General features: G+C 39.5%; 1 protein-coding gene across 4 annotated transcripts in view; it reads right to left on the bottom strand.

The window, feature by feature from the left end:
* Positions 1-25170, bottom strand: part of MAST4 (microtubule associated serine/threonine kinase family member 4) — a 288003-nt gene that overhangs the window by 220661 nt on the left and 42172 nt on the right. For all 4 annotated transcript variants that reach the window (XM_015277617.4, XM_015277618.4, XM_015277619.4 and 1 more), the window contains exon 2: positions 3141-3294. In XM_015277617.4, the coding sequence (XP_015133103.2) occupies positions 3141-3294 (154 nt within the window). The remainder of the gene's footprint in view (positions 1-3140; positions 3295-25170) is intronic.

Below are 25170 nucleotides of genomic sequence, written 5' to 3'. Positions count from 1 at the left end.
ATTTTCAACAGGAAGCAACAGCAGATTTAGCCTCAAAAACATGGATTTAATTTTCTTTAACTCTGAAAACGCGTTGTGATTAGATTGCTTAAAACAGTGCAGTTCAGGAAAAAAAATGCTGGGTTCCAGATTCCCCAAAACAATGTTAAACATAAGCTCAGTCTCCATCCTAACTCTCCTCCTAATATACCAATCTTACATCCTTTGTGTTGAAATCCCATTTGAAAGACCTTGTACATCATTCTCAGTTTTTCTCACTGCCCCATTACTTTAAATAAATAGGCTAAATTACCTGAGCCTATTCAGAGCAATAGGCTCTCAGTAACTGAAATCCTTCAAGTTTTGTAAATTTCATCCAATATATTACAACAATGCAGATTTTATTTCTTCTCGTATGTTGCGCATAGCATTATTCCCCCTTGTAAAGCCCAATAAACTCATTTATTTGGTATCTATTCCCAGAGATGCAGAAAACCTCTATTTACGTCTATTAGTATTCAGCCCTGCAGGACTTAAAATATCCTGGTTTATATAAATTATTTTTTTATTTTTGTTTTTATCATTAATACTACTAACAGTTTATGGCACAATAATTCTGTATTGTTAATGGAGAAGGAAAAGACAAAGTAACAAAGCACAATTAACAGCTTTCTTACATTTGGAGTGAAAAACAAGCATCAGCATAAGCACATCCTGCAAAGTTTTTAACTTGGAATCCTCTCTTGCTTTACTTACTCCTACACTCTACATTACTTGAAGTTTAGTTTTCATTCAAAAACAAACATTTTTGAACGATACAAGCAGAGACCATACGTCACAGTGTTTGAAAAACACCACTCCAACCGTTTTACAGGATTCACTGTGAGACGTTTTCCTTATCAGACAATCTGCATCTTTTTAGATTTGGAAACTCAAAGAAATTAAGGAGGGACTGCGTGAGTGCAGAAATTAACCCAAACCAAGGGCAAGGTCAAGTCAGCAAAGCTACTCACTTCAACGTCAGGGCTTGTGGATCCCTTCCACCCTGTGATATTCTATAACTCGACACCACCATCCCATCATTATTTATTTATTTTTTTAAGTCATGTTGCGACACTCGTGGTTTCAAACCACAACAGTAAGCTTCAATTCAGCACGGAAGAAATTACAAAGAATTCAGAAATTGAATTATGCCAGAAGAGGTGGGTAAATACAAATAAATCCAAGGTAACATTGAAATGATTAACTTCAGTTTACTGAGCATTATGAGGCAATTTTAGGAAGTGGTTCTCTGTATCTGCAGCAGCAGTTTCTTTTAAATCTTTTTTTTTTTTTTTTTGGTAGATCCTGACAGAATACTAAGAACCTTTTGTCATCAGAATAACTTTGATTAGTTTAATCAGTATTGTGAAGCTGTTAAGATATTTCAACTATTTTATGAATCTAAAGCCTTAGGGTATTCAGGTTCATTGAAAGTGCATTAGTAATAAAGCAGTTTAACATCACTGCACACCATATTCCCAAATCCTGATATAAAACTCCATACAACATATTGCAAGCAGACAAAAGGTATATCCATTTCCTTTCATAAAAACCTCAAGCAATAATTCAGGCACAGAGATAAAGACTGGGGACTATAGCAGCAGAGCACACTTGCTCCATTTGTTTTTGATTAGGCTGCCTTCTCCTCATTAGCTGGAGGGTTTATGCAGGAAAGTTCAATTTTTGAATCCACTAGCCTAATTTGAGCAGTTGAACAAAAATAAAATGAAAAACGCACACCAGCTTCTGCTGAAATAATAAGCAATGTGCTGGCAATTTCCATTGTCAGGAAAACGCTACGTTGGTCCTCACATCAAGTTTTCAGAAAAGTTACAGAGACACCAGAGACTTCACCAGCACAGTTAACAAAAATCAACATGTCAGACTGCTGTAAGTCACAACTCTCACTAAAGACCACATGGATCAGAAATACTATTAGATTGTTGTAGAAATTCTCATGAAACAACTCCTGATGAAGCGATCTTTTTTAAACCACTTGTCACTTCTTACCAGCTTTGTAGATGACGCTGAACTATTAATTACATAAAAGAAGTAGTGTATTAGCTTACGGGGGCTTTTTCCAACATAAGGACAAGGAGAGGGGTGAGAAGTCAGTTAGAAAAGCAAATATTTTAAAAGTACTTCACAGAAGTTCACTGAGAAAGGTCAGCTCTATCTGCCATTCTTCATTCCCAAGCAAAACTGCCTTTGAACATTGCATACAACTTAGAGATAGGGGACAATCTCATCTCACATAAATGCCAATCCAGCTTTCTCTGCTTTAAATTTCATCTGAGTTTGCTATCAGCAGACGTAACTTGGACAAAACAAGATGCTGTGCCCCAGCTTTATCAATTCCAGTCAATTCACTAAGACATACTGTTCCTCTAACTCTGCATTTCAGGAATATATTTAATTGCCAGGTTCCAGTGAGTTAAAAGTTCTTTTATCTACAATATGCAACTTGTTCCCATATTTTCACATTCATTTCACTCACATTCAGTGACAAGCACTCTTCAGAGAGCATCAGAGCCATACGCTCCCAGGTTACAGTCACAACTTCTGCACTGTATATCTTCCCCTGCAGCACACAGAGACACCAGAGCAGGAGGGGCCTGCCTACCTGCTACCATGCATGGCTTCGCAGAACAGAAGGCATGGTCCATGGCAAGGGCTAAGCTGGTTATGCCCTTGGGAGGGAGGGATCCATCAGATAAATGAGACCAAATTGCTTTTTCTTTAATGAATCAAGTCTAAAGGGACCATCTGTGTACTTCAGCTCCTTGAGGAAACAAGACGTATGCAAATCCTATGGATGAATGCATGCAAGCACATCTCAAACAACTCTTAAACTGCCGATCTGCCAAATTTTCATGGTCCCTGAATATTTCAAGAAGCAGAGCATTTTCAGGCTGCTCTGTCAGCATCCCACAGAGGGAGAGTCCCGAGTAAGAGCTCACCTCAGTGATTATGAGGGACCACACATAGAAGAGACTTTACAGAAGCTCCAGGTGGGGATACATCTCCTCCAGAGAGTCTGGCCACAAGGCCAGATCGAGGTGCCATCAGCACTACATCTGCCACACCTCTAGGTGGCAGAACCCACACCCCAAACTCACCAGTCAGAGCTCCGCCAAGGCTTCCTCTTCTGAGCTGTCTCCCATCTTCACTCAGCTGCCTCTTATATTTGAAAGACCTTCCGGGGCCGGATAAGACCTCTGGGTTACTGGATTTTCGAAAAGGCATAGGTGGTGGGGACAGTATGTGATCAAGCTGCAAAGAAATACATGGGGAGAAAGAAAATGCTGATTATTTATTTACATTAACCAGGGGGGCTAAAAAAAAAATCATCAAAAAGAAATTTTAAAAAGACTACAGTTTCCTTTGCATAAAAGTTATTACAGAATTGGGAAACGAGAAGTGTTTTAAAAGATCTTATGGTAATTAAGTTGCACAAACTGAGAACTTTGAACATGCCAAATTTGCAGCTGGCTGTGCATGAAGTGATCCTCCTCTCATACACCTTATGGCACATCCTGCTGCACTCCTGCACAAGGAGAATTTTTTCCCATGGTCTGATCTGAAGACATGAAGGAATTGGGCTTAAGCTCAAACGATATTCCACAGAACGGCCTCTGCAACTGTGAACCATCTGATCAAGGCAATCTCTTCACAGCTTTGTCTGAGTAGTCGCTAGATGGCATTGCACCATCAACAAACTGCAAACCATTCCCAGACTAGGGAAATTACTGAAAAATAGATTTTTCAGTGTCAGTGGGGAAAAAAAATCTGTCTAAATTATTCTGTTTACAAAGCTAGCATTCATTCACATTGACTTCAAATTAGCATAAATACAAAGCCTCATCCTTCAAATTCTGTTCCTCTCATCATTCCTATACAACATTCTAGCCCTCTGGTTTTGAGAGTACTTTTGATGTCTTAATACTCGGCTAAATTTGAAAAAAAACAGAACAAAAAAAAGAAGTGAGTAAATACTTGACTGCTTCATCCTCACTGTCTACAGAAAATAAGGATTCAAAGTCACCACAGTCACCCTGGAAGATGCAGAGTGAAGTTCGTTTTTGCTTAAAGCAAATTGCACAGAGAAGTAATACGTACCCTACAAAGCATTTTAAATTCCCTACATTTAGGATTTATTTTGCACTTCTTGTTTCAGATAATGTAGGGTGGGTGGAGGGGGAGCTGCTTTGTTTTCAAATCAAATCTGAAGCTCATTGAAAGTGTTTGCAGACACAAGTACTGCTCCAAAACATCAACCAACATAGCTGTTTCTGAATCTGCTCCTTCAGCATATTAAGATTCATTCGTGTCCCGGACAAACACTGAAGTGACTGATTAACTCACAGCACATGTCTACAGCAATTTCCTAAATCAGACAGGGCTTGGGGGTCACACAGAATACTTAAGTAACCTTTCCTATCATTTATCATTCATGAATGCATGTATTTCACAAGTACTTCCAAGTGCTCAGGTACTCACAATGCAAATTTACAAATCTGTTGCACTCCAAAGAAATGACTGACAACACCTGGCAAGAAGACGAAGCATTTGTCTACCAGTTTCTAAGAAACATAATTTTAAGACTTTGAAGGAACCTACTAAGCAAATACTCAAAGGGTCTGCAGTTACTTAAACTACCCACTGACAGTTGGACACCAAGGACTGCTTGACACCGAACTCCATTCATCTGACAATGACACAATACCATCAAACTTTCAAATGTTACTGGCAAATATTCATGGATTCTCTTAAAACAGGCTCACTCTTCAAGACAACCAGCCATACTTTACATCTTCTTTCACGCATAGGGTTAAGGCTTTACACACAAAAACAAAGGCACTCAGCTCCTTGCACAGTAGCACTGAAGTCTACCCAACAGCTGAGGTCTCTTTCCCACAGTAAAGCCTCCACTTGGGTGACCTACAATATGTAGTTCCAATTACAGAATTCGTCATTTCCAGTTAAGCTGTGTTCCTTTTTCACAGCTTTCATTAAAGCACACATGGTTTTGAAGGAAGCTTTAAAATGAGACTATAGTTCAGAGCAGTACAGTACTGTCTAGGCTTCCAAATCACTTTTCCACTGTCCAAATTGGCAGTCTCAGAAAAGCATTATTTTTGAAAGCTGTTATGAGGCAGTTTAAGTATCAACCCACTATCATTTCAACAGCAGCACCCAACTATCATTCTCTCGTGAAACCACCTACGTGTTGTTAAGTGCCTCTACCAACTAGAATTTGCTTGATATGATTTAGGCACTAAACACAGGCACAGAAACTTCTTTTAATCACTTGCATGGAAAGAGAGAAGACAACACCATGCAGCTGGGGACTAGGTCTTGGCTGCTGGGACAGAAGTAACCACCTTCAGGGCAGTAATCGTAACCCAACAGAACATGACCATGACATGAGCATGACCATGGACATGCATGTGAGGCCCTTGGGCACCAGGTTCAGGAGGAAAAGGAAGTATGAGAAACTGGGGAGACACCATGCTACAAACGCTTTTCCTGATGTCATCCACTTGGAAATTCCCAGGCAATTTTCAGACATGGAAAACATGGGAATTAAATGCATTTTCTGAAGCCTACCATTTATTAAACACAACCGGATGGAATTCAGATCTGGTTGAAGGCAAATAAGGTTATATTACATGGAGACAACAAAGCACAAATAACTACTCTTCAATATGATACATTTAGGACTAAAGTATCACAGCAATATTAAGTTTCTCTGATAAACACTATTTGGCGCAGAATTTCATTTTAATATCGGAGAAGTATTGTAGGCTACACTTACACACAGCCATCAGCTGTGTTTCAGCTGGATGTAGAGCAACCTATCCCACCTGAAGTAACTACACCAAAAGACACTATGTGGTCTAGTACTCCAAAGAAAGAATATAGGCATATGATATTTGACCTCTTCATACTGGTGATCAACTCCAGCTTTAAGAAGATTTTACACACATAAAAAAAAAAATAATAAAAATAAAATTCTGGATACTATCCAGAGGCTCAGATTTTTGCTTCCAAAGAACAAAGTAAGGTCTGTAACATGTACAGCATGTATTTGAAAGTAGTCTGTACCTCATAACTGATACCACAGCAGACAAAAAAGAGATACACTCTTTAACAGCCTTGATATAATAAGTCTGCTGCTAGGGAAGTAAAAGGAAAATGGACTGCAGCCAGCAGACAGGCTTACAAGTCCATCCTGAACAAGATCTCTCAAAACCAAACGGGCACCTGATGAGCCAGCCTGACCCAGATGGTCTTTCTAGACTGAATTCAGTCTCCAGACAAAAGCCTATACCGGAGACGGAGACGAAAAGGCTTTGTGTCCTCAACAAAATAGCCTTCCCCTCCTGCCAGGTAAGGCATTCAAATTCAAGTGAAACCAACAAAGAAAGTTTTCGTAACTTCTGCTTCCTTGAAGCACAAAGATGAATCTGAACATCTGCAACATGGCACACATTCAGATCTCACAAAACAGCTAACTGAGACATACTGACATTATGATTGTTTAGTGCTGAGATTATGATAAGCCCAAATTATTAAAAGACCTATCCAAACTCATTAATACTTATTGGAATGACATCCTGGAAAGCGGAACACTATGAAAATTCACATTGCGCTTCTTATCAGGTTCAGATTCTGTGTTATTGCTCTTAAGACTTGAAAGCAGTTATCTCAGTGAAGGAAATTGCTGGAATTGTACCAGAGACATTTTAAATTATTTTACTCAAGCAGCCTCTGCTCAGTATGTCAACACTACTGCCTAACTGCAATCATCAGTCCATGGGTATTTCACATTTAGTAAATATCCAGATGTGTCAATTTTGGATGACACACAAGCACAGTAAGAGAACTGTAGCTTGGTTGGTTGCTCTTTTTCATTTTTATAAAGCTTACTTGACAGCAAGTTGCAAGAAATACAATAGCTGCTCCCTGCAAGCAGTTTCCAGTAGACATCCATATCACACTTTTGAGGCTCTGGCTATCATGTATTCAACCCACTGCCTTATTATTGCACTCAGGCTGCAAGAGTCCATGCCCTTTTAAGTTACTGACTTACGTAGTGACAGAAATACAGTAAGCATTTTTCCACCTATCTGTGCAATTGCAGGACAGGAACAAAGCAACTAAGAGAATCTGAGAAGTTACTTTAAAAGTCACTAGTTGAAAGCTACAATTTAAAACCAATAACGGCTATGACAGTGCGAACAGAAGCATTATCTGACTGCCTTGTATCTTTCCTACAAAAGGAGTTAAGTTAGCCACTGAGTTTATACAGGTTGTTTAGAGGTGTATTTTCAATCAGTACACATCTCTTCACCAGTGTCTACTGTTAGTATTCACAAATGCACAATTAACTACTGCAAAAACATTTCCTCCCCCACTGTTAAACACTGAGTAATTCCTTTCTGACAAAGGCACACTGCAAATGGCAGAAACTCCTAGGCAAGTAGAACATTCTTCAAGTATGTTTCCATACATTTCTTGAGAAAAGATGCTTGATTTTGTTGTAGATGTGCTGAATTTCTTATAGAAGCTACAATTTAGCAGGTAACAGCTTTCACAGAACACTCTTCTTCCCGCATCATGAACCTTACAAAAAGGAACAGAATGGCTTAAAAAGTGCATACAAAGGAATCATTTAAAAAAAAAATGAAAAAAAAAAAACAACCAACTTTCACATTCACTTTTGGAGATCCTATACAAACACGAATGGAAACTGAGTGACAGACTCCTCCAGTTCCACAGGAATTTCCTCCAGGGAATCAGAATAGAATAAATTTGTCCTCAGACCCTGTTTGTTTTTCCCTCTGTATTTTGAAACTATTCATTTTCTGTATGAATAAGATCAGCTACATTCCTCTAAAGAAAATTATTCTCATACTGCGCTAGCCATGGACTATTAACGGCTCACCTATTCAGAAAGGATTATCTTCATATTTCAAAAAACCTCAGTAGTATTAAACCCAGCTGTCTACTGTGGTGTATTTATTCTACAGCCAGAATTAATTCACTGCTTGATAATTATATCATTACATCAACTGTGTCAGCCCACGTGTCCTTACAAAAATTAAGGACATGACAACCGGTTCAAAATAAGACTTAGCAACAGTATTTAGAAGTATAATTTGAGCGGAGTACTTAATCAGATGTGAAACAGCCAGAAAGTAAACAATGGATTTTGAGAGAGGAAATCCATGCTACAAGAAGGTGAATGAGGCTAAGGTAATGCAATTACACCGATAACACCAGGATAAGAAAAATAAGCTGTTCAGAGTTGCTGAGATTTGTTTCAATGGTTTTGTTTCAATAAAATGACATCGTAATGAGAACTGAAGTTATCTGCTCAGCTACACTTGTTTTTTTGTTTTCTTCTGCTGTTTTTTTTTCTTTTTAAAACTCTGTCCACTATCACCCACATTAAGCTTCTACCAGGTTGGTACCAATCCACATGAGATCCATCACCTGGAATCTTTCACATATAATGATTATCAATCAGAAGTTCCAAAATAAAATTCTACTAATAAGGAGATCAACAGTGACTGACTCTTTGTAACACCCAGGCTGCTGGGAACATAAATCAATCAGTTTCTTCACATTTACACTGGGTTCCCCACAGTACACCACACCTCTCTGTCTTCTTTGTGAGCATTTTAAGCACAGATGCTGAAACAAAATAGCCCCAGCAAAGTGGGGCTTTTTTTGTTTGTTTGTTTTGGAAGGAAACTATGACAATTTATTTTGATTAGATGCATGCTCTTAATGCTTAACTATCCTCTCAAAATGCAATTAAAGTTGGAACAGACATACGAGCTTTGATGAGCTGCACTGATGGACAAGCAAATTATTATTAACAGGTAGGATACAGATACTTTCCAAAAACCAAAGGTATCTTAGAATTTGTTTAAAAAAAAATCAGCCTAGTAAGAACATACTGAACTTTAGCTACTCCAGCTGCCTAGTGGCCCTACAGTAGAACAAGATTAAACCTGGAAAAGAAACACTACAGCACAAGGCATTGTAGATACCAGGGGGTCTGTCTTACAAGACCATTACAAGCACACAGGTGAGAATCAATTCCCAGCAAACAAGATGCAGTAACTCATGCCTGTGATGAGCAGATCTACTGCATTTAGTCACAATTTCATCACCTTTTGATGGACCCTGTTTCTGGATGCAGTGCTAGCAGCGATCACATGGGACAACAGAGTATCCACAAAACAATGTCAAGCTGTACGGCAGAGCAAGATCATCACCAGTCCCCATTCAACCAGACTAGAACATTCCACATTCCCTTTGCAACAAGAGATGTTAATCTGTCTTGGTCTTGAGTAGGATTTAGAGAACTGTGCATCTATTTTGAATATTCACAGCTCTCAGAGCAGTCTTTTCAGAGCAGAGAATTACCAATGAACTAATTCCACACAGTATAAAGGAAACACTTCTCCAAAAATTAGCACCGCTTCCAGAAGTCAAGGATAATGACAGGGGAAGACAAGATATTGAGGAAGTCTTATCAGGTCACATGGATTTCAAAGGACATGGAAAGATCCTATTTCCTGCCCCTTTTCTTACCGTATTTCTTTGAAAACAAACAGATTTTCTTTCCCACTTTACATTACCAGTAGGAAAATGGGTACTCATCCCACAGTTCTCAACTCTGGGACTGCCTTCCCACTCTCCTCCAAGGAAATGACATACGGTTCTGAGCTTGGTCTCAGAACCTTTTAAGTTCTCCAGCTGAAAGGCACCTGTCATTTTTTAAAACTTCACCCCTGGTGTATCTCACTTCATTCTATGACCTAAAGTTCCCTCGTTAGGACAGGGATCTCAGCTACCATGCAGACAGAAAATAAGCCAGGGCCTCAGCTCACTCTTGAAGGAGGCAGGTGAGAGGCAGAAAAATTCTGTTTATAGCCACACTGCATGCTAGTAATTCATACAGCAAGTCTCATTTTCTATAAGAACACAACCTGCAGCTGACCCTGAAAACGTGTCCTTACCAAGGTATATGGTAACTGCTGAGACACAGCCTGAACCACTGATTGAGTACCTGGGGAAAGGACCAGGTCAGCCCTGGGAGCACAGGTGAAGGCCATTCTGATATGGGTGAGCAATCGTCTTCCCTTCCTTTATAGCACCTCTCTATTGTGCCAGTCCTTTTGTCATCACACCTTTGTTGTTATGCCTTTCCCTGCGTACTGATCTGTCCACTTGCTACAGAAGGTAAAGAGGAGAAATGCATTTTAAACTTGCTAGCCACAAAGCTCCATTTCAAACCATTTTAATTATTGATTTTACATCCTAAACACACAAACAGGGAAATCTGAAGTTCCTGATTGAAAGAGTCTAATTTATTATGCTGAAAAGATGATCGTGTATAAACAGAATCAGCAAACAATGCTTATGACATTTTCCAATAGCACTTTCTTATCTATCGTGTCTTAAGTAATAAATACCTTACATATTCTGCCAAGGATCAATACAGATGCACTGATATTATATTGCAACTTCATGGCCATTTAAGAAATGCAAATTTGCTTTTAAAACTGCTGTATTCCTCTTGAAAACAAATCTGACCTCTGAGCAATTAAAAAATAAAAACATGGAACGCGAAGAATCAACTATCACTATGTTTAAAGAAAAAAAAAAATCAGCCTGCATTCAATGTGTTTTCACATGATTGCACTGAAAGCAAAGCACAGCCTCCACAGCGTTCTTCAAGGCCAAGAAGTGGCCTATAAATATGCATCGCCACTGTTATCTGAGCCAATTATTAGTTTACCACAGTTAAGAGGGAACATTTTTGTTTCAGTGTGATTGAGTCCTTCAGTTCCTGAAAGCCTTCTGTGAGCACAGACGCGTGGAAGGACTGCTCCCTGACCACTGAACAAAGGAAGCAAGAGTGTCTGTACCACAAATGCTGTTGCTTTGCAGCACTCAGCCTGCCCCAAGTCTCGTTTGACATGTCCACACAGCTCCAACACATGTTTAAAATAAATTAACAGCAGGTTCTGCAAGTCTCTTCTAAGTCCCTACAACAAGAGCTGAAAAACACAATACAGTTTGAAATAAACATAGGTAAATGCAGCTCTGCTCCTGGTTAAAAAGCCTCACCTAGGACATTTTACAGGCTGGTTGCAGTGTGACTCCTCATAATGCAACACTCATAAAGGCATCTTCTGAGGAATGCTGTATGAAGGCCTTCATGTCCAACAAAAACATGACCCCTTCCAAGCTAAGGCAGACTTGAAGGGCAAGAGACATCTCCGCACAGTGCAGAGGCCGGCACAGGGCTGCAGCAGAGCACCAGGCTCTACTGGGCTGAGCGGAGAGGAACCAGACCTGACATTCTAGACTCTAAGGAAAATGGAATGGTGGCATGATCTCAGGAACACAAAAGCAGAGAGCAGTGTCAGGGGCATCTGTTCAGTTCTGCTGTACAAATAACGGACAGAAGAAATCCTTTCTGTCAGAGATACAGCTCATCTCAGCTGAAATTTCACCCACACTTCCACATCTTCAAATTTCACCCACACTTCCACATCTTTCTGACAAAAGACAACAACAGCCCTCTGCTGCCCCAATCTTCAGCAGGGTATGCCACTGCCTCTCAGCAGGAAGGATACTCCCTTCCAGTCCCACCCACTGGACACCTTGGCAGGAAAAAGCGTTTAGTGGTGCTGAGAGGCTCTGCCAGAGGCCACTGCCACACCAGCCTCCTGCAAAGGCCCAGCAAGCAACACTTGCAAATGGAAGCATGAAAGAAAACCCAGGCCCACAGCAGCATCTGAAGAATGACTGAAGAACGGCTGCAGGTTTAAGGCTTCGTGATCAGCATGGGCACTTCAGCAACCCTTCCCGCAAAGCAGAGGCCAAGGACAGCGGTAGGTGTCTCAGGCAGGCCTGGCATGGCAGAATCGTATCTTCACAACACAAAGCACTTATCTCAAGAGAGCTGTTCTCTTTTCACTGATTTATCCACTCCTGGGAAGTGGAAGAGGACACACAACCCAGCTTGCAGCAGAAGCACAGGGAATCAACAACCAACAAGTGATCAATATTGTGCATCCCCTGCACATGTATATTACATTCCCAACAGTATTATTTTCTCGCTTTCTCTCGAATAAAACCTCCCCGTTTTTTCTTTTTTTTTTTTTTTTGAGAATTTTTATTCTTTAATATCCTGTGGTCGTACTCCTTTTCTTACCTTCATATGCACAGATACTACTAGCATTAGCAATGCCATGCACTATGCTCTGCTGTACAGAAAATTATCCAACTAGCCACATTTTTTTTAGTTTCTCAATGAAGGAAAATATTAGCTATACAGAAAGTAGAAAAGGGCTTTGATACATTTAGACACCGCTGGCAAAATTTTCACCCTTAATTATTTTAATGATCCTTTTCATAGCACAAGAAAACCGTGACAAATGTAAGGAAATGTGTATTTATACTTTGTGTATGTGCAAGCATCCACAGGCACATCTTACATCAAACATTTTCAGTGCTGCTGCTCATACGCAGGTTTTTTAGAAAGATCTTTCCTGGATGTTTAACTGGGAGGATGAAAATTTAGTCAAACTAACCTTCAAAGTCACTTTCAATTGAAAAAAATAAATTAAAAAAGATTCAAATACATATGAAAAAGGCCTATTCATCTTCATCAGCTGTTGACACCTCCATCATTCGTCTCATGAAAAAAATAATTCTAAGGAGAATACAACTCTGGAAATAATGTTTTTTCTTTCTTTCTTTCTTTCTTTTTTTTTTTAATACCACGAATGCTAATAAAGTGAAAGCAGCTTAGTTCTTTATAAAATCTATTTTCATTCACACCCACCAATGAGCTCCTGGACTACCTATAAAGGTTTCATTTATTCTATCGCATTGGAGGCTTCAGAAAACTAATTGTTTATTCAAGTCTATCTGCTCTATCCATGCTCAATTAGGTCTCACTTTCCGCCGTTACACTGAAATTAGAAACAAAAATGCAAGGTGAAACATTCCTCATTCCACTGACTGGCTCAGCTTGATCGGCCACTCTGAACAACTGCAGCCACAAGGGCAGCAAGAGCTCCACCACAACACAGCGCTTGAAGGACCTACTCAGCAACTTACAGGTTTCCTATTCATTAACTTACACCTCTGATTAATGGAAAACACCTTTCTATTGCACCTTTCTAATAAGGCGCTACCAAGCACTATACGAAGGAAACTAGGTTTTCTGGCTACTGCAATTTAGATGTAACCCAGTTTTTAAAAACAGGAACTATAACTGTTACACACCATAAGAGAAAATAGTCTAAATTTATTGATCCTTATTTAGACGACTAAAATAATAAATAATCCATTTGGCCCTATAAAGCTTCAAATTCAGAATCACTTCTATGAAGAATAACATATCAAAAGGAATGACAACACATTTATGCAAGGCAGGTACAAAACAAAAGAGAGAAATTCATGATGAAATGAGCTTGGAGTAAAAGGTTCTCAGCATGTAATGGAGCTGAAGCTGATCCATAAATCAATGCAAGATGAAAGCAAGATTATTTATGTGAAAGAACTGCATTGTTAATTTACAGTCTGATTTTGAAAAGAAATGCTTTACTTGATCAATGTATAAATGATGTGTGTGTGTGTGCACTGAGCACAAATTAGTAATTACAAGCAGGTGCATCTCCTCATAATTTTTAATTAACCTTAGAAAACAGCAGACACAGCTCCAGAAAATGCAGGTTTTTCCCTGAGTTTGCCTTTAACATGTTCCTAAGTTTTTAAATAATGCAGCCTCACCACAAGAGACCTTGGAGACAAGGGCTTTTTGATCTCTTTTTTCCCATTCAGCACTAAGATACCACGCGCAGTTATCGAACAATAGCTTCCACTAAAAAAATCCTTTTCCCGAACTGTTTTGAAAGTATAGAATAAAAACTAGAATAAGGCATCTGATAGCTTTATAGTTGTACCCTAGGCAGACAGTACAGAATTCAAATGCTTCTCTTCTAGCCTCACCAACACAATTAGCAAAAAAATACTAGAAGGGCAAGTATACGCAGGGGCAGGAGGAGGACAACCCAATTTGCATTCAGCAGAGATTTGTAGTTGAGGACAACAGTCAAGAACTGTGTTCGTAATTTTAACTGTCTCCACTGCATTTCACATCTACTACCATCTGCCATTTGTCAGTTTCAGACAATTTACCCATGCCTATAATTACCAGAAGTGTTTATTAACACTATATGGCTCAAGGAAGGTTGTTTTGTTTTGTTTTTAAATTTGAGGAACTCAAGAAATATTACAAAAAAAGACAAAATGAGAACATAATCAGAAATGTGATACAGGATGATTTTAAATACTCCAGCCTTCTATTTCATCTTTTCTGTAACTCAAGCAAGTAACTGCCCACATGTCCTAAATATTCTCTTTGTAAAACTTACACTAGACTTCACTCATCCTGGCCTCTTTATGCAGGCTTTTCCAATTACACACGTATTCAATACAACAACACTGATGAGTGGAAGAATGGAAGATCCCTACTTAAATAAAAAAACGTCCTGTATTAGTTCCCATTAGGCAGGAGAATGATAGCAGTATGCATCACACACTGTAACTGAAAGAATACATGCATCAGTACGTATACACAGGAGAGCACAAACAAGACAGATGCAAAACACGTTCAGATGAGAACGACTGCCCGTGTCTTTACAAACAGCACATCTAGAACTAATCTGGTTTCTTCGGCCCCATATCGAAAAACTAAAATTAACAGCAAAAGATTCACTTGCATGGTTTTTAGAATTTTATTTATAGATCACATCCACACAGATGTTTACGTACCCTTTCTTAAAAGTTTGGTATAACTTAGTGCTTTCTAAGTTACAAGGACTGTTTGCCTAGGAAGTTGTAGCAGTTTGATGATTTCAGTATCCCAATGGATCTCACTGAAATATCTGAAGCATAGAGCTTAGTGTACAAGCTCTATACTATCTGCAACATGGCAGGAATGTCCAAATAATACATTTTTTTTAATCATATATTACTAACGTAGCCAGTATCATTAAGTATATATATACATATATATATTTACACCCACAGTGTTCACCCACAGGGTCTGAGTCTTAATTCTATTTTGTCTTTTTTCCACTTTCCAAACAGGAGTGCATTCAAAACTGGGACAACCAAAATACACCCCACTTGATTTCCAGAGTCTACGATGATTCATACAAATCCATGCTGTTTTGTAGACAGGGCATTTCTTAATTGACTTGGAAATCAGCATCCCGCATCAAGTAAGCAGCAAACCACATCCTCTGGGCTTGTTCAAAACAATGGGACACTGCATCTGTCACAAAACAGACACTGTTTCAGTTAATGCTGAAAACTAGAAATGACACTCAGTCCTTTAATCTGCCCAGTCTCAGAGATTGGACAGATTGGATCGTGGTCCCTTGTGACATTGGTCACTTCAAACTACAGAAGTACTTTTACCATTTTGGAAGCTATAAACCTCTAGGTTTTAGGGTGCAAAGGCAATTCCTACAGCTTACAATTTGTCAGTTTTTAGAGAATTTAGATTTCTAAAAGAAACAACAGCAGAAATTTGAAAATGAATGTTTTATTCTAAAGCACTCCAAACCAGTCTGAGGTGTGAGAAATCTAACAACGCCAGAAGAGTCAGATTCAAACTTTTATGGAAACCAACCATTCATATTGGAGTAGCTGACATATTAGTATCAACCATATGTCACACCTACCAGAGAAACACAGACTGTGTTTTAAAGTATATTTGGATTTTCAAAGCCATCAACTAAATTTAGCTGACAGGCCATGTGCATTTTCTAAACAGGAAATCAGTTTGTTCTCTTAGACACTGTTCAAGTACACAAGGTTCCCTAGAAAGCCAAGTGTAGTCTTCAGTCCATCTCCTCTAAGAATGGGACACTTGAATTTATTTTCCTCACGTATAAAAACTTAAAAAATAATACAAAGACCGAAATATGAGATTAGAACATGCAGTTACTGTTACACACAAAAAAGAGGCCCAGCGCATCATCTTTCAAGCTAAACAGTTTGATTTTTCAGGCTTTCTCAAGCATAGGGAGAAATATTTTGTAAGTATTTAATACAAAATACAGATCATTTCTTTACCTTCATCCATATATACGAAAAGCCTCTTGTTTAGAAACATTTGTACTGCTTGTAGTACCATCTCACCTAATTTTAGCTGATCTTACTGTGACAGGTAGCACACTTCAACCCAGAAAACCATAGCCTAAATTGCAAATAAAATATTCTTTTCAAGCCATACCAACAAGGGTCCTCAAGATGAAATGTGCAGCACTGAAATCTTCGACATTTATGATGTGTATGATTGTATACCACTGTGGGAGTTCATCTGGGCTTTTTAGTAATGTTCACCTGCTCTATTAACTAGATATTTTTAATACTGAATGTGAAAGTTATTCAACAAAACTATTCCCTAAAAAAAGAAAAAAGTTGAGTCATCTTAAGACCAGACTCTACCTCTGAGAAGAACTCTGCAGCAGTGGAGTCAGTGCATCCAGCACTCAACCAAAACTACCCTTCACTTTTACAAAGAGACAACTTAAACTCTCTTCATGTTGTAACAGCATCCTGGTTTCAGCTGGGGCATAGTTGATTATCTTCATGGTGCCTGGTATGATACTATGCTTTGGCTTTAAGAGAAAAACAGTGCTGATAACACACTAGTGTTTTAGATGTTACTGAGCACTGCTGCCCAGGGATATTTCAGCTCCTCATCTTCCTGGACTGTCCTGTCAGCAAGGGTCTCCGGAGAGGACAGAACCAGGGCAGCTTACCCAATCTGGCCAAAGGGAAATTCCATACCATAAAACTACAAAACCGAGGGGAATTGGCCGGGTGGCAGCCACTGCTCAGGGACTGGATGGTCATCAGCTGGCAGGTGTGTGCATCACTCGCTTTGTAAATAGAGATAGACAGAGAGAGACAAAGAAAGAGACTGTCATCACTATTATTTCTCTCTTCCTTTTCTGTCTTAGTAAATAGTTTTTAAATCTTCTCACAAGTTTTACTTCAGTTTTGGGGTTTTTTTCCCCAGTTGTCTCCTTAAAGTGAACAGCTGTACCGTGCTAAGCTGCCTGCCAGGTTAAACCACTGCACAAAGTAAAAAGGGCAAGGCCAGTACCAGGGAAAATCAAGTTCCTATTTAATTACTTGAGCATTGAAGCAGTATGTAAAAACACATAAATAATATTTTTACAGCATTTTTTCAATAATTTTGTCTATTAGACAACCCATTTCAACACAGTGATTTTTCCTTTACAACTCACTGCTCAAGAAGGCACTTTGCCAAAAACATGATCCTAAGCAGTATGATATGCTTCACTGATAAACTTCCCAGTGAGGAAAAACAGCCTACAGGGCCCTGTCCTCTACTACATGCATAGTTGGCAGTTATACCAATTCTTCATAATTACTTGTTTCAATGAGATGCACGCTCACATCTTGTGGTTTAAAATGAAGACCGAACAAAAGTTGTAAAGGAAAACCCAGAGCAACTGAGATAAACAAACAATGTTTTCTCAGTGACCCTGTCATTATTTCCATAGCAGCTTCAGAAAACAAAGGGCAATGGCCAACCTGAATAAGTAGCACACAGAAGGAAAAGCAAACAACTTTGAATCACAAAACTACCCAACAATTCACTAAGCTTCCTCTGGCTAAGGATGAAATATTTCCTTAGTTACACACACTAGTTAGTGGTTTCCAGTATAAGGCTCATTTGGAAAAGAAAGACTGTATTTTTAATGTTAATAATAATAATAATGTTTGAATATGTAATTTCAACAGAATAAAAGCCAAGCTTAGCTTCAATATTTGGTTTTCCTGAAAACAAATCAGCCATGTGTGCTATCAAAGCTACTCAGTAGAGAGCTCCATGCAGCATTCCTACAGCATACTCCTTCCTTGGCAGGCAATGATCCCCAACATCTTAAGGTCCCTTTTTTTTTTCTTCTTTTCTTTTCTGACAAATGTCTTGAACTAAGGAACCTTGTCTGGGATCTAGTCAACATGACACCCTCTTCACACAATGCTTAGAGCTCCAGCCTACCTAGAGAATACGAAGTCAGGAATCTTTCTTACAAGAGGGACACACTAAGTTGGCCAAACACAATAAAAAGAGAAATCAACTTTGGCAAACCTTGCCATTAGAAGAAAAACAGTTTGCAAGTACACACTTGTTTTAAAATTACGCAAGAACTAGTACAGTTAGTGCATTTATTTAATAAGAAACAAAACCGCAAAAAATTGTCCTTTATGTCTAGGCAGGCAGCCTGCATTCCCCTAAGGAATTCTCTCCCCAGTGAATACTGCTGCTCTGTCTTTTGCAGATGCAAAGGGTAGAGGACCATGGACAGACAAGCAAGATGCAGTGTGATGGTCACATCTGTTCATGCCACATATAAAGGCTGTCAAATTCAAAGGCTGTCAAATTCAAAAGCCTCAGCTACAGTTTCACATGTCATGTAACTTGCATATTAGGAGATCAAGAAAGAACATGAAACAGTATGCTCCATGGAAATGCAGCAGGTTGGGAACCTGCTTTAGCAGAGAAGTTGGACAAGATGATCTCCAGAGGTCCCCCCGAACCCTACAGTTCTGTTGATTCTGTCTCTTTCTTCCATGACAAGAGATAGAGATGAAGCAACAACCTCCCATTGTACCAGGAGATTTAAACTGGATGAACTTCTTCACAGAAACTGCAGTTAGGCATTGGAACAGGCTGGCCAGAGATGTGGTGGAGCTCTCATGCCAGCACATTTAAGTGACATGTTGATGTGGCACTTAGGGACATGGGTTAGTGGTGGACTTGGTAGCGTTAGGTGATGGTCAAACTTGATGATTATTTTATAATAAAAATCACAGATTTCTTTTCCATTGTGCTCATTTAACCGAAGTTCTAGAAATCTTCAGAGACAGACTGTTGAAAAATATTGCAGGACATTCAATAAGAACCACAGAGCAGGGCGGTTTCTGACAGCCAGAAAGACAGAAAGCATGTGTCTTCACACAGAAGGAAGTGGACTTAATATCATTACTGCAAGAACAGTTCACTAAATCAGCAGATCGTCTGGCCAGAAAAACAATTACCTGTTGAGATGGAATGTTGAAATAATCTCACATAATGCCTGACCATCTGACTGTTTGCATTAAACTCAGCAACATAGCCTTCACAGATTCACTGGCTTGAGAATAAAATGCTCAGTTTCTTGCCTTTTCCCATTTCAAGCTAACATTTAACCTTAGAAGTACCCTGCAATGTAAGATGTGTGTCAAAAATCTGGATCAAGAGAGGCACAGTCTCATCCTAGAAGAATTGGCTCAACTAGCTCTTGTAGGTATCCATCCACATCCCTACCAGAGAAAAGACATTTAGCACACACAGGAAGAGAACATTCAAAGTGCTTTCGGGTCCTGCATTAGCATTAGCAATCTCATGAACAGTCTTCAGAAGACTGTGTCAGGGAAAGCTGAAATTCACAGTAGGAGAAAGATAATACAGATATCAAAGGAAGTGAAACGTTTTTGTAGTCTTTGGAATATGAAAAGATGATCCTTAAAATCTGACAAGACTCCTTTCCATTACCTTTAAGGTATTCCTTTTTTCCTTTTGCTGTCGAAGTCTTAAATCCAACTCAAAAAGAAAAAAAAAACTCAGGGAAAAGTTGGCAAGAGGGCAGCACAAACGGCAGCTTCTTAAACTTTATTCTTGCTCCAATTTTTTATCCTGCTTTCCATCCAAAACCCACTTTTGTGAAAGGTCCCCTGAAGTTTCTCTACAGAAGAGGAACTGCTGTCTGGAAAGCAAATTCATCACCTCAGTGTGAAACAGGTGAATAATAACACATTCATAAGAGACTATTTATTTCAGGTTTGTGCAAACCTGGGTGCTCAGCAGCTTCCCACAAATCAAGCACACCAAACAACTACATGCAATATATTTATACACAAAAGTCACAAACTTAATAATTTTCCAGTCCATCCACCTCAGGGTGATTGGTTACTGATTTTCATATTTAAAATATTGCTTACTCTATCCTTCCATACCACACAAGCTCACGGGAGGGGTCTTCGCTTGGGCAGGAGTGTTTTTGACCTATGGGTATAATTTTTATGTTGTTAGAAGGTAATTCATCTAAGGATGTACGGACCTTGAGTTTGCTTGCCAAATTGGCAACATCCTTAAAGCATTCTGATTAATGTTCTCTTCAAGGACTACTGGAACCAGGATGTCCTTGGTTAAAGGATACTAAGTGTTTACTCCTTTGATATCTAATATAATGTTAGCTCCATTTTTAGAGCTGGTTTTCAACAGAACCATTGCACTCTTCACTTTCATATTAGCTGAACAGTATATTCAGGGGTCAACCTACCTCCTAGGCCCACAGCAGCTCTGAAACCACAGGTCTCAAGGCTTCGTTCATTAAGAAACAGCCCAGGTAGCAATTTTAGGTTTTCTGTTAGGCACACAAAGTACAGCTTTGCAAACAGAACATACTTTACTGTTAGGAACACCACAAACCAAAAAACAGTACTGTGAGGCTTGAGAAATTTTTGCACCTTCATGTTGCCATCACTAATATATTGATCAGGTACGTCAGCCTAGTAACAAGACCCTGCATCAGTTCCATCACACGAGCCTGAACTGTGCCAGCGATTTATAGCTACAGGCTCAGAAATCAGAAACATGAGCATAAAACAAGTACTGAATGAGGACTGAAATGCTATCTTAGATCTGTAACATGCAAGTACAACACCTTCTTTTTTTCCACAGATCAACTGTAAATACTAACACTTAACTTAGAGTTGCTATCATTTGATCTCTTGTTTACAGTCTGAAGCACTGCATTCAAGCATGAGAGAGAAACCTTTCTGGGGAGGTTTCCATGGCTCCCTCCTTTGCATTACCTAAAATGAATTTCATAATAGCTCCTATCCTACTCTTAATAGAAGATTGTTTAAAAAGTATAGCAGAGAAGCTGATGTTTCCTTCTTGCTAATAACTGTCAAGATCTTTCATGAGTCAGGCCTAAGCTTCTTGCTTTTCAGGTGAATCAAAGTCATCTGCTCACATCAACTCAAGCTCAAAATCCTACAGAGGAAAGAAAGCCCACAACACTTGGATGTCATGGAGCTACTGTTATTTGTGTATAAAAGCACACACTACATATGAGTTAACACAGCACGCTGTTCTCAGAGAATGTTCTCAAGAAGAGAACAGCACAACAAAACATTAGGACCGTCACTGTCAAAATGAGGAGTTTTTCCCCTTCTTTCCCATTCGGCTTCAGTCTAACACAGTAAAGAATCACGCAGACAAATATCTAGGAATCTAATGCCAGGAAAATATGTCTTGAATTGGGTTTGCATGGCAAAGTTTTGGCAGCAGGGGAGGTGAAGGAGTGGCTTCTCTGAGCAGAGTACAGCAGTGCCCCATGGCAGATCAGAGCCAGCTCCAGTACTCGCTGCGTCTCTGTGAAGATCTAAGAAAGGAGAAAAGCCCAGTGCCACAGCAGCTGGGAGAGAGGAGTGAGAAATGGGAGAGAAGCAGCCTTCAGGCACCGCACTCAGTGCAGGAGCTGCTCCGGGCACAGAGCAGCAGCTCGCTGCAGACCGGGAAGAGGCCCACGGAGGAGCAGGCCGTCCCCCTGCAGTCCACGGGCACCACGCAGAACAGATCTCCCGTGCAGCCACGGAGGAGCCCACGGTGCAGCAGTGGCTGAGGCCTGGAGGAGGCACAGCCCATGGATACCCCCGAGGAGCAGCCCCGGGCCGGAGCCGCAGCCCGTAGGGTGCAGCCCGCGGTGGGGACGGCGCCGGAGCAGCTCCTGAGGGTGGGCCCGTGGTACGGAGCCGTGTGGAGCAGTGCCTGGAGAGCTGCGGCCGGCGGGGAACCCACACAGGGTCAGCTGGGGCAGGACGGCATCCCGCGGGACAGACCCACGCGGAGCACGGCACAGAGTGGCCAGGAGGACAGGCAGAAAGGAAGCGTTATAAAGGACTGACGTAGCCTCCATTCCCAGCTCTCCTGCATGCCTCGGGGGGATGAATGGGTCGTGGAAAAGGAGGTCTTAATTTGCTTTTACTTCTCACTGCTAGCAGTAGGCAATACATTACATTTATCTCCCTTATGCTGAGTCTGTTTTGCCCTTAATAGTAATTGGTGAAAGATCTCCATCCTTACTTAGCTCATAGGTTGAGTTTTCTCATCATACTTTTAGCTGCCCGTTGGCATTAAACTGTAAGAGCCAGTGCTCATGAGCAACAGCACTGCCTTGAAATTACTGGAGCTGAGGGCAAGAGTCACTGGGTCAGACAATACTGCTGGGGTTGCAGAGGTAATTTACGACTTATATTGCTCCTATCTTTGAAGGGTTCTGTGTTAACAGCACATATACTGAAATGTGCAGACACTTGGGGAGGGCAAGCAGCTGCACAGGTATAAAGCATCAAAGAGGAAAACAAAAAATGTTCTTTGCAAGATATGAGGCTGGAGTACTTCAGCAAGGATAAAGTGCTTTGTTTCAGTAAAAAAAGATCAGACTAACTTGCACACAATTTTCTTCCATCCTTCAAAACCTCTTTTTTTCATGCTGCAAAAAGCTGTCATTCTTTGACCAACAATCAGAATTTTCATTCAGTCTCTCAAAGCTTTAAGAGCTGCTGCACAAAATATGAAATGCCCAAGGTGAAACTATGCTGGCACTTATTTAAGCAGTTGCAAACATATAATACTAAATTCAAAATGCAGTTGATGGTGAAACCTCACACAAACAAAACAACAACAAAAAAAGCCACTATCAAAATTCATGAGACTTCTTTCTACTTCAGAAATTATGTGCTGTGGTCTTACACAGAGAGACAGAAACGAGATTAGCAAAGAAATGATTACATTAAAAAAAAATCAGGAAGAATCAGCACTACATGTTATTATACTGCATAAAGCAGAATACTACATGCAGAAGTTTCATAAAATAGTATTCATCTACTTTAATCAACATTCACTTACCTCTGATCTAGAATTTACTGGCTACCATCTAAGCCATAAAGTCTGTGGAAGCAGCTAAGCTTCACGTACACTAAAGAAAGATAAGAGTTTACATCACGAATCTCCTAAAAATGACCCAGACTTCTTCATGAGGTTCAAGCACATTAGCACATCTTCACTGTTACATCGAGAGTTCTGACTTTTAATGACAGAAACAGTACAGCTACTCATTATTTGAAAACAAGGCCACGCTAGTAGCTTAAGCCAGGTGCATCACCCATTACCTACTCCCTCAAACACGTACACTGTGTAAAAACACACATCTGTCAAGCATGAAAAAATAAACCCACAATGGTTTGGATTTCAGAGTTCATCTCTCTCCGGATTTTCCTTAAAACATATTTATATTTTTTAATTATTCTGTTAGCAAAGGGGGATTCTAATTATATATGTATACAATCAAATATGCAGCTACACATGCTGGCTAAGAATGAATTAAGAGTGAAAGAAAAATCACACCTTTGCATGCAATGAATTGCAGAGAGACAGCAAGTTTCAAACCACTGTTACTAGCACAATTGAAACTAATGTGCATCTAGGGGATACATTTTGCTTTGCATTTGCCATTCCAAAACATTATGGATTTATAAAAGCAGAGCGCCAGAAAGAAAGATCAATGTATGACAGTTCTCTTTGATCTCTTGGTTTACTTACTTCTGCAAGTGAGATCTGATTTTAAAAGCCACAGGAATTTACTACTTTGAAGTATTTTAACTTTTCATTAACTGGAACAGTGATACTAGATTACAAGACAAATTCAGAAGGCAGAGCTTATTTCACTTTTGCAGACTTAAGCTCATTGCACAACTAATAGGAAATCCAGTGCTTAATTCAATTTTCAGGTACATGATTTGTTAGTGGAAGCTATGGGAAAGAAAAAGATAGTCCAAATCAAGAGAGATGACCTACTTTGCCTTGGAATAAGCAGTGCAGCTTCCCCTCCCAAATTCCGAGAAAAGCCAGTAGGAGATTAAATATATTTTACTTTCCATGTTTATTCAGCTGACAAGCATGACCCTGAGCACTGACCAAATTAGTAAGGGTCATTTTGCCCATTTTCAAACAAATGCGGACTAGCTAACGAAGATAGGAAAGGAAGAATCAACCATTTGTAACTGTTTGAATAAAACTGGTGACTCCTGATACCGACATTCTTTAATGTGCTTAAAATGGCAACTAAGCACAAATGCAGTGGAAGTGCCTGAAGCTAGCAAATGTTTAGCTTTCTTTAACAGTAACTTAGAAGTAGATCTACTGCTTTGCAGATAACACTCTATGAACTCAGTTATCTGAATGGGAAATATAAATGTATATCACGTAAACTGATTTTTTTTAGTATTTAGTTTGAAAGATTTAAACTGTGACTCTGAGCTAAATATGGAGAGGGAGTTTATGAAGTTGCTTTCTGCACCCTCTCCCATTTTCAACTTTCAGGGCAATCTATGAATAATTCATTAATTCTATTTAGGATTTGATCATAGTAACTAGAAGGCAAAACTTCAGCATAAGCCAGAGAGAAAAATCACAAACGTACTCTTGGTAAAAAGATTCTCTAATAAGTGAAATACAAAAGTTTAATAAAATGACCACAAGTCTGAACAAGAAGTTTTTTTTTTCATTTTTCCTTTATCTGGAACATCTTTGAAGTAAGAATAAAAAACAAGTTACCGTATTATTCTCAGACTTAGTCTTTGCTGTCAAACTATTTTGTCATGTGTGTATAAACAGAGGGGACAAAAATTTACTCATATTCTAGCTCTATTTTTGCCCATGTAATGAATCCACATTCATTACATGGGCAAATGTATGTACAAATCCAAGTATACCATATACAACCTGAGATATCCATTTCCCTACCTAGACGCCCAGACTCATGCTGAAGAAAGGAAAGAATTCACTGGGTCATTTATCTGTTACCCAAAACAAGCACCCTTTTTAGCCCCAGATAGAAGTTTACTGTTCATGGCAGTCTCACCTCTCTGCCAGGAAAGACCACA

This window comes from Gallus gallus, chromosome Z (genome assembly GCF_016699485.2).
Source record: "Gallus gallus isolate bGalGal1 chromosome Z, bGalGal1.mat.broiler.GRCg7b, whole genome shotgun sequence".
Taxonomy (NCBI): domain Eukaryota; kingdom Metazoa; phylum Chordata; class Aves; order Galliformes; family Phasianidae; genus Gallus; species Gallus gallus.
Note: the sequence above shows the minus strand (reverse complement) of the source record. Positions and strands in the feature narration are given on the sequence as shown.